This window comes from Mustela lutreola, chromosome 3 (assembly GCF_030435805.1).
Source record: "Mustela lutreola isolate mMusLut2 chromosome 3, mMusLut2.pri, whole genome shotgun sequence".
Taxonomy (NCBI): Eukaryota; Metazoa; Chordata; class Mammalia; order Carnivora; family Mustelidae; genus Mustela; species Mustela lutreola.
This window is the reverse complement of record NC_081292.1, coordinates 100,741,608-100,752,754: the sequence shown is the minus strand read 5'-3', so window position 1 is coordinate 100,752,754 and position 11,147 is coordinate 100,741,608. Positions and strand designations below refer to the sequence as shown.

At 47.1% G+C, this 11,147-nt stretch overlaps 1 protein-coding gene across 1 annotated transcript in view; it reads left to right on the top strand.

Moving 5' to 3' along the window:
* The first annotated feature begins 1,661 nt into the window (after window positions 1–1,661).
* GYPC (glycophorin C (Gerbich blood group)) overlaps window positions 1,662–11,147 on the top strand; it is a 43,736-nt gene continuing 34,250 nt past the window's right edge. The window contains exon 1 of the mRNA XM_059166594.1: window positions 1,662–2,249. Coding sequence (XP_059022577.1) covers window positions 2,213–2,249 — 37 coding nt within the window. The 5' untranslated portion in view covers window positions 1,662–2,212. The remainder of the gene's footprint in view (window positions 2,250–11,147) is intronic.

Here is an 11,147-nt window from a genome sequence, read left to right as displayed (position 1 = left end):
GAAGCAGGCTCCTCACTGAGCAGGGAACCCGATATGGGGCTCGATTCCAGGACCCTCGGCTCATGACCTGAGCTGAAGGCAGACGCTTAACCGACTGAGCCACCCAGGTACTCCCCACATTATTATCTAATGTATTAGTCACAACAACCTAACTTTGCAGATTGTTCCAGTTTCACAGATGAAAAAACTGAGGCTCAGAGAAGTTAAATAAAATGCCAACAGTCAGCCCCATGGAAGGCAGTGAAGACTCAAACCGAGATGGAGTCCTAAAGCCCTGGTTCCTTGCCAGCCCATGATCCAGCACATCCTCCATTTATGGCTGAATCCAAGAAACTTTAATTGTATAATAAATGTTACTTTGTTTTTGTATCTGACCTTATCGTTTATGGAATTTTCTACCTTTCTTTAGTTAGTTCTTTGGCTTCCTCCTTGTAAGGAATTCTTGTTATATTCTGGTGTTTTTAACCCAACCTACCGTGAGAAATGACATAAGTAGACATCTTATGATTATATCTAAAAGCCAGCTGCCTGTCAGTGAGCCTTGAGAAGTCTTCCCATAACTGAGGTGCAATAACCCGGAGACATGTCCTTTGGTTACCTATTGGCTCTTTTGGCTTCCTTCCAGCTCCCCAGTTACATTTCAGATAATTGAAGTTGTTTAATTTATGAATTCTGAAACAGGAGATACTATTAGCCAACATGGATCTATAAGTACTACAAAACAAAATGCTGAACTGTTGCTAGTTTCTAGTAAATGCCTCCTCTGTCCCACTGTTATCTTATAGACATTGCTTCTGCAAAACTCTGGAATTCAAGTGTTCTTGTTCCCATTTTCTAAGCGAAGAAATGGAGACTCAAAAGTTTCCACACCTGGTCAAGAGAGTTCTGTGAATAGTTCCCTTGACATCAACATGTATATGTCCATCCTGGAAATTTCACTAAATATTGACAAGCAGTGTCAATTTCTTCATTAACTAACTAAAGAGAATTATGAACACTTGCCCACTGTGTCAAAGAGGCAGTCCTGATAATAATGCCTGGAGTTGGCCCAGCCCACACAGAATTGGGAAAGTTGTCTGTGCTGCACACCTCCAGGGGGCAACCTTACATTGCCTTCAATCTGGATGGTATACCCAAGGGCACACACATTGTACAGACATCTGGAATGCAGCCCTGGAACTCCAGCAGAGCAATCTTAATGGGAGAAGCCAGGAGGGTGTCAGCAGTTCACTGGAGGAATGTCAAGTAAACAATGAAAAGCCCGGCAGGAGGGACCAGCCAGCAGACATGAGAAGTGCAGGGTGTCTCTTGGGTCTGAGATTTCAAACAGGGGTGCCATGGTCTCAAATTCCCTGCCCTTCTCTCTAGCATGGAGAGGGAAGAGATAAAATGCTACATATAACATAGCATTCTTTCTGGGTGATGTAGGTAGACTCCATTTAACTGACCAGAGTGTCAAAATTGGCTTCAAGTTTTTATTTCCCTAAGTGAAGACTTTACAAACTCTACTATGTCTGGAAGCCTAAGACAGAAGTGATCCAAATAAATCACATGGTCTTTGTCCAAGCAATCCCTTTTTCTAGGAATCTTTTCCAAACACTAGCCCAGGGACTGGGACAGCGCCCTTCAGGGGCCAGCCATGCAGGGATTTCCCAGGCCACTTAAGGACCCTCAGCGATGAGAAACCACCCTGCTCTGGAGTGGCCGAGCAGCCAGTCAAGATTCAAATAAGTCTGCCCCTATTTGGTCACCGGCCCTGACAGTGCTGGGACAGGCCCTCTTGTCACATCTGGGAGTTCTTCAGTCCACACACAGGGGAATTCACCACAACCTCTGAGTCTGGTAACTACAGATGGAAACAGAAACGTAGTCAGAAAAATGTGATTCTTGCGCAGGAAAGTTGGAACAGAGAAGAGTTCAGACGTGGGCGGGAGTGTGTGTTAAAAAAAAAAAAGAAAGAAAGAAAGAAAGAAAGAAAGAAACTAAGAAAGAAAAGGGTGGAAACCCCACCAGCCAAGTCTGCAGAAAAAAAATAAATGAAGTCTGCCTATCTCGGGCCGGAGCCCCTCCCCTCGGCCCGAGCCAGAGGAGCGTGACACAGGTGCCGCTTCCTCCCCGCCGCTGAGGGTCAGGAGCCGGCCGGCGCGACCCTCGCCACCGCTCCGCTGTCACTTCGGCCCCTGGTCCCGCCGGCGCCCCGCACCCGTCGGCGATGAACAGCGTCAATGGCACGTCGCGGCCCAGCCTTGGTGAGTACCCGCCGCCCGTGAGGGTCCGCTGCTTCGCGGGGTCCCCGGGACCCCACTCCTGGCCGGGCCCACGGGGGCCAGGAGCTCGGGCTCAGAGACGGGACCGCAGCCTGACCCCGGGAATCGCCGGGTAGCGCCCCGAGCCCCTGAGCCCGGCCCTGCTCTGCGCGCCCCGGGGCCGGGAGAGGCCGCCCGGCCACCCCTCCCGGCTCTCCATGTCTTTGTGCGGTGGCCGCCGAGTCTGTGCCGCAGGAACTGGCCCCTAGACTAGTAAGTGAAGGACGTTCTGGGAGGGAGAGGACGTCGTACGCTCTTTGCTCCGCGGCCCAGGACGCGGGGGCGGATTCGGAGTAAACTTCAGTAAACTCCGCGGATGCCCTGACTCACTCTCTGGGCGCGGCTAGGGACGCACACATGGCGGAGGCATCGGCTCGCCTTGACCTTTTGGGGGGTTGTAATTCCTCTTTCTTTTTAAGACGGCACATGGTTTCCTGCTGACGGGAAATCCTATACCCTGAGCTTCTTTGTGAGGATGTTGGGAAACTTTGTCAGGCCTCCTCACGCCCTCCTCGGCCAGTGGGCTTCTGCAATTAAAAAAACCTAAAATTTCCTTTTTAAAACAGTGAATGTTTATCCCTTCTATCCCCACCCTGGCTAGATCTGGTCCTTAGAAACTGTCAGAGGGGAGACATCCTGAGTCTATAGTGTAATCACGTTAGGTAATTAATATAATAATAATATGGGTACTAGAGACACTTGTTTACAAGTCTTTTAAATCTAGGTGGTTGTGTGGCCTCACCAGGGGACCTTGAGCATAGTGGACTGTGGCTTGGTGCATGTGTTTGCTTGCCCACGCTTGTGCCGGTGAGGGTACTCAGCGAGTCTGGGTGCTACAGGAGGACGAGAGTCCTGGAGTGAGGGCCCCGCTGCCTGCTGTGGGATCAGATGTGCCACCCATTAGCCAGGTGCCTGCGGCAAGCTAGCCTCTCTTAGCTCCAGCTTCATCATCTGCAAAATGGGAATAATAGGGTATTCTTCCTTGGGTTGTAAGAATTAAGAGCTTGTAAATAGTTCAGGATAGAGATTGACACATACTAAGAGCTAGATAAATGTCAGGCATTTTTGTTTTCATTTTACACTAGACTGGGTCCGGAAGCTCATGTGCATTAGTGCTTACATGTGTGTTTCTGTGAGTGTGTGGAAGTCAGACACTAGTGTACTTAGTATGTGTGTGTCTGGGCCAGGTTGAAAGGCAAAGCCACTGTAATCATTCCGGTAGAGGCGCTGAGGAAGTGCAGGCCTGCGGCCATTACCCTGGCTGGAGAGGACAGGCTTGTTCACTAGGAACCCTACCCCTGCCCCCTCTCTCTAGCTGTTCTCTAGGATTCAAGTTTCTGACCTTGATCAATGGCTGCAGACACTTCCCTTCCAGAGCTCACAGGGATGCAGCCCTTACTTGCATACCATTCTAGACTACCCTTAGGATTTGATTTACAGCAGGCTCTTTGCTATAAGAGAATCCTGGAGCCCTCTTTCTTGCTGCTAATTCAGGCAGGATGTGTCTATATCCGGTCTCAGTTTCTATCACTGCTTCTCAAAAGCAGAGGTTGGAATGGAGAAGACCCTCTGCTCCTGCCCAATCAGTCCTGCCTACCCCTCTGGTCTCAGCTAACTCCTGTTAAGTCTGAATGCCCCAGGTACTACAAATGAGTCATGTGCAGAAATCCACTGCCTTGCCCTTGGATGGAAGGGGTCAACAGTCAGTGAGGAGATAGTCAGCTTTGTCAACTTTATATAGATTTCACTGTGTCTGGCAGAAGCTGAAGGATTACATTAAGTGCCAAATGAAATTCCATCTCGTCCATTGCTCAACCCTCCAGACATCCACAGCAGTAGGAGTCACATGGCATTGGCACCATCAGCCGCTGGACCTTTCCAAGGGTGCCCATGGTTGGGCAATAATTTCTGGGGGCTTGCAGTGCACCTTGGGAAACAGAGGGGTATAGGATAAGAGGCATTCTGTGTTTGCAGTGGAAGCACATCAGCCCATATACAATGAGAAGGAAGAGATAGCAGAGGGAGGTGGCAAGCCATATCAGTTTTCCTCTTTTGGACGGCAGATATAGGTACATATTTCAAATGGCCTTTTGCAGCTACATCCAAAACACCTTCCAGAGACTGTGTGAGTACAATGGACCCAACAAGTACAAACTAAAAACAAATCTTAACAATGAATCAAGAGTTAATAATAGGAAAGAAAATGATACCATCCCACTTTGAGAGCAATTTATGGATTTATGAGAAGCCTTCTAGAACTATTGTATGTATGTACAATTACTTTTTGTTTTACAAAATAAAACTTCTTTTATATATTCTACTTCATCTTCCTTTTCTCATAAGAATATATGCTGAAGATCAGAATTTGTCATCATATATAGACTAACACATTCTTCTCAAAGCTGTATGCATATGAATTGCATGAATAAATACATGAATTAATTATTTTATTTAAGCAGTTCCTTCACCAATGGACATTTAGATTGTGGACAGTCATTATTTGTTGTTGTTGTTGTTTTTAAACCAGACACAGTGCTGTCATTACAACCCTTTAAGTAGGGTTTATGTATTTACATATATATGTGTAAATATATGTGTTTGTATATGATTAGGATAAATATACACACACAGATTTAATTTCTGGGACATTTAAAATGTTGGTAGTTACTAAAAAACTGCCCTCTAAAAGGTCACATGAATCTCTAACACCCACCAGTAGCCAATTGAAGTCATTCTTTCTTTACACCCTCATCACATTGTGCAGTTTACATCTTAGCAAATCTGGTAAGTAAAACATGTTGTCACTTCTGAATGTGCCTCTGTAATTATAAGTGAGGTTGTACATGGTTTTTGCTTGTTTGTTTTTTAAAGATATTATTTATCTGTTTAAGAGAGAAAGGGCACAAGCAGGAGGAGGAGTAGAGGGACAGGAACAAACAAGCTCCACACTGGGGACTGGGGCTCCATCTTAGGATCCTGAGATCATGACCTGAGCTGAAATCAAGAGTCAGACACTTAACTGACTGAGCCACCCAAGTGCTTCCCCACCTTTATAAAAGATTTTATTTATTTATCTGAGAGAGAGAGGAGGTTGGGCATGTTTTCATACTGCCACAACATATTGTATTTCTTCTTCTGAGAAGTACCTGTTCTTGGCCTTTCCTCCAAGGCCTCCCCACCGCCAGGAAAGAAGTTTATGAGGTGTCCTCTCTCTTATAGTGACCTGGAGGCAGAGCAGGGCTTGAGCCCCACAGTCAGAGCTGTGGAGTCAGACCTGAGTTTGGACTCACCTCCAACACTTGCAGGCTTTGAGTGTCTGTGTCAGAGCCTCAGTTTTCTCATCTGAAGTGGGAATAGTAACAGCTACTTCCCAGGAGTCATGTGATGAACAAGAGAATAAGAGCTTGGCATCCTGCCCAGGAATAGTGGTATCTGTGGCTGTTGTTGTTAACAGAATTTATCAAAGCAAACCTGGCCTGCGGGTGTTCCTAATCTCTAGAGTCTCCCTTACAGACAGCTGCTGCTGTTTTTGCTTTTGATAATATAACAAGAATATCAATACTTAGATGCCAAACACTTTAGTAAGGCCTTGCGTGGGTCACCTCTCCTCAGCCTGGTCCCATGGGCATTTTCTTAACTATTTTGCATAGGAAACACTGGAGGCTCATAGGATGGCTTACCCCAGGATTCCCAGGCACTGAGGGCACAGGGCTGTGGACATAGGCTGTCAGACCCCAGAGCCAGCAGAGGCCAGCTGAGGGCTACTTAGGTTGCATATGGACATGACATTTTGCCACCCGGCACCATGGGGGCTGTGCCTGAGAAACTGTACTGTAGCTTTGCACACAGAGGACCTGGGTGTGGCACAGATCCTCAGAACCTACCAGCCACCCGACGGCTCTTCAGCCAGGCCTGTGTTCTGACCTCAGTGTACCACCGCCCACGGTTTTGTAGTTGGGCCTGACCCATACCAGGTCAGCAGCTGCCCTTCATCATGCCTTCCACAGCCTGCTAGTGCGGTCCTCTAGAACCTTCTCTTATGCCTTTCCTGATGCCCAGGATGGCTCTGCTTCTCCAGCTTCACCTCCAGTGCTCTCTGGGTGGTCCTGCCCACACATATGCAAGCACATGTACACACGCATGTTCACACCCACACACACTGCCTGCCTCACTCCTGCTCATCCCCTAAGACTTGGGTTATTCCCCCAAAGCTCCCTGGGCCTCCCTGCACACCTGAAAACCACTCACCATGGCCCTAAGGACACTGCAGCACCAACAAATTCCTGGAGTTGTCACTTTCCTGGAAATTCTGACCTCCCAAGGGACTCCATCACCCCACATGCCCCCTCCTTGGGGTCTGACACAGAGAGGTGAACGCTCCTAGGCCTGTGTCCATTCCATACACTGGAAACCCCTTTTAAAAATCATACACTCAGTAGCTGTGTCCAGAACTTGGCACATACATGGAGGTCAGTGAATAATAAGCTAAAAGGGACAGAGAGTCAAAATGAAAGAAACTCTGAAATCAGGGCTGCTGGCCCTAGCACTCACTACCTTGCTCTCTCCCACTCCCCTACTGATTCTTATTTCATATTCTCCCCCAGAGATCACCATGTAATCTTGTGAACTTATGAGGGAGTGCTGGCTCCTGCCCTTCATTATTAGGTATTTTCGTTTTTGTACATTCTTCCAGTATAAATAGTGAGCAAAATCATAGCATGTCACGTGCTGATGAGAGAAGGTTTCCTCTTGTGCCAGCAGGAGCCAAGTCCAAGACATGGGGTTCTATCACAGGCTGGTGGGCTCAGCAGGGCCCTTGCATGACTCCCAGAGAACGTGCAGGGTTATCACACCCCACATCTTGTTGCTCAGGCTACAACAGCAGAGTAGGACTTAGGACCCACCTGCCTAGCACTGTGCCCTGCCCTTTCTCCTGACCTGACATCTTCACCGCCTCTCATTAGTGACTCTGAGATTGACCAACTTGCTGGAGGCTCAGTGTGGACAACTCTGAGAGTTAGAAATTCCAAGGGGACTGGGTCATAGCAGATCCCCCCGATACTGTGAGATTCACCTCCTAGAGCTCAACCTTGTTTCCACAGTATTTATCAGAGGAAAATCCCCTCAAAATTCTAGCAGGAGAAGGAAAATGGATGCATCTTGAAATAGACCAGAGCACCTGTTCTGAACCAGGCCTGCCTCAGTGGAAGCTACAGTTGACACTTGGACAACGGTCAACCCTGTGGGTCCACTTATATGTGGATTTTTTTAAATAAATACAGCACAGTGCTGTAATTGTATTTTCTCTTACTTACGATTTTCTTAATAACATTTTCTTTGCTCCAGCATACTTCATTATAAGAAAACAACATATAATATATACAACATACAAAATATATTGATAGACTATTTATATTGCTGGTAAGTCTTCTGGTCCACAGCAGGCTATTAGTGAAGTTTTGGGAATAGTCACAAGTTACACATGGATTTTCAGCTGTTGGGGAGGAAGAGGTCTAGCACCTCTAATGCCCTACATTGTTCAAAGTCAATTGAGTTAACCAGAGCCTAATCTGTTCGTGTATAATCAGAACCTGTCTCACCTGGAGGAAGGGGTTTACCCAACTCCAGCCCATCCTGTCCCACCTAAGGGGTGAAAAAAAAAAAAGAATAGAAACCCTCATGAATTCATAGCCCAGAAGCACAGGTTCATGGAAAGACAGATCTGCTCACAGGGTTACGGGACGCCTCCCCTCCCCGCCACCCCGCCCTGCCACATCACTGCAGTTCCTTTTACCCATTACATCATGTCTAGCTGTCAACAAAATTATGAGGCACACTACAAGGCAAAAAATACAATTTGAAGAGACAGAGCAAGCATCAGAACCTGCCATGGTAGGGAATTACCAGGCTGGAAATTTCAAATAACTACGATTAATAGCTAGTTAAGATACTGTATTATATTCTCTCTTGTTTCTGTTCTCTAGCAAAGTCCTTCTGTAGTTAAATCCACACCTTCTTTTTATTATTGTCAAAACATTGTGGGCGACATACTATTTGGGGCTAAGTGGACATACTCCAGATCCTTTCCAGGTCCCTAAGGGGGAAGCCGGCCCTTCAGGGTACTCACGGGGGCAGACCCTGGGCAAGGCTACCAAGTCATCTTACTGCACACTTCATAGATGGAGGCCTTCTACTTCCACTTCGAATGTAAAGCTCTGGCTAGCACATCACTTGTAGAGAGCACAGACAGTCAGAGTCCCTTGCTCCCCCTTCTCCTACAGACAGTGCACATTTTTAAGAGGGGTTCAAGTGTGTAGCTGCCACCCAATTCCAGGCCCCAGCACTGTCATTTCTCCCCCTTGGGAATATTCTCCCCTGGAATGGATAAACTTCACATCTTAGCTGAGGGCATATATAATCTCACCAGAGTCTTAAGGTGAAGGACATTATGGTTAGCTAAATCAAAACCAGATAATGTAGTCATGTCTGCCTGCCTTTTCTTTTGGGCCCCAGGCTGCAATTTCTGTATTCACCCAGCAGCAAAGTCCACTGGCTATGAAATTGTACTTTTTCTTTAGAGGCTCACCAAATGCTAAAACCATGCACACCACCTTCAACAACCACAGGCTTCATATTCAGGTTCCCCTTTCTACTTTTTAAAAACCATTGAGCTGGGGCACCTGGCTGGCTCAGTGGGTTAAAGCCTCTGCTTTCTACTCAGGTCATGATCTCAGGGTCTTGGGATCGAGCCCCACATCCAGCTCTCTGCTCAGCAGGGAGCCTGTTTCCCCCCCTCTCTCTCTGCCTGCCTCTCTGCCTACTTGTGATCTCTGTCTGTCAAATAAATAAATAATTTTTTAAAAAATTTAAGCTAAAAAAAAAGCAACCATTTAGCTCAAATTCACTTTGCACCAATTTGCTAGTGATGAAGACATCAGATGAAGAGATTTACAATTCAAAGATTTGGGTGTGAGTCTGAACCCATTCTGACCTGCCTATGGCCTTGAACATGGTGCCAGGCCTCCTGCATCTCAGCTCATCCTCCAGGGCAGAGCTGACTTTGTCCCATGCAGTAATGCAGGACCCCACTCTCAGAGGACCCCACATGTGCTCTGTTAATGCTCTGCAATCACTGTCCTGAAATTCTTAATTTTTGTAAAGGAGCCCCTGTTTTAATTTTGTACTGGGTCCCATAAATTTTACAGCTAGTCTTGATCCACTAAATGGGGATAATAATCACTTCTACCTCAGGGGTTTGTTCTGAGGATTAAAAGTATTATTCTAGATAAAATTCCTAGTATAGTGCCTGGTACATGTTCATCTCTGCCACTTACTGAGTACAAAGTGAACGCTGGCTCACTCCTGCTGCCAAGTCCCTGTCCCTGTTTGCTGAGCATAGCACCCAAGGATGGGATGGCACAGTCTGCCCAGATCTGGAGAGCCAGGGCAAGGCAAGCTGCTCCCTAAGACATGGGCTTCTTCGTGCTTCTAGGGTATGGTGAGGGGGCAAGGAGGCAGCCCAGAACACACATAGGCCACTGTGACTTCTCACACCAGCTGTGGCTCCAGCAAACTTTTTACCCCTCTGCAGTGAGTTTCCTTACATGGTACTTGGGGGGACATCCTTGTTCCCCTAGACTTATCTGAACACCAGCCTCATCTGAACACTGGGGGCTCAGCTGTCTTGTTCTCCATGGGAAGCTCAGGCTCTTTAAAAACACTGAATGAGTGAGTGAAGGAATGCATGAAAGAATGAGTGAATGTGGAGGTCCAACTAATGCAAGCCAAGCCTGTCTGCACAGAGTGCTATGGGTCTCCATATTCACATCCCCTACCTACCCCCACACCACCCAGTGGCCTCAGAGCCCCTCTTGGCTCATCGCACGGGCCTGTCCCCATCCTACCCTGCACTCCTTGTTCATGCTGACCTGTGTGCACATGGAGCCCCCTACCTGGTTCACCCAGCACCCTTCAGTGCCTTCCCTCCTGGGTCAGTTCTTTCCTTTCCTCATGTTGCTGTTCATCCAGGTTGACAGCATAGACTCTGCCAGGTGCTTCTTAAAGCTTGGAGTCCCCTCTCTCCTGGGAGGACTCCCTCTACCCCTCTTTTCCAGCCTACACCCCATGCCTGAACTTCTGCTGGAAACCTGGACTTTGCTTCCTCCAGTCACATCCTGAGACTGACTTGTCATGTGAATAGCTCTCCTTCAGCTTCTACCAAAATTCTCATTTTAGTGAATTAATTTCATCTATGGCTGAAAATCTTGAGTAATCTTTTTTTTTTTTTTTAATTTCATAATCACTTTTCTTTTCCTTTTGTACAAATTCTGTAAATTAACCTGACCCACTCTCCCTTGTGGTGACTATCTCCCTGACTCAAAGGGTAGAAAGTAGGCTTCATGTCCCATAAGTTATCTCATTTTACCCTCTAGCTGCCCTACAGGAGGTATTTTTATCTCTGTTTTGCATATGATGATACCAAAACCCTAGAGGCAACCAACGTGACTTGCAGAGAGCCACAGCGGACCCCTCACACGCATGCTTATGCGTACTGGGGTTTTTCTAGGAAGGTCTCAGCCAGGGCTAACCTGCACGGTAGGCAAGTAGTTAGGACCCATGGTGCTCTTAGAGATACCAAAAAATGTGTATGTCTTTTAAAATCAAAAGGAACAACAACAACAAAACACAAACTTTTTAAACATTACATTTGTCTTTAGACCAATACCGCTATAAAATAAGACTTTTAATATTTTGTGGGAGAAGGGATCCATGAAGCACCCAGGCCCAGGAAGGTCACCCAGCATCCCTGCCTGGCTCAGTGCACCAGAGGCCAAGAGGCTG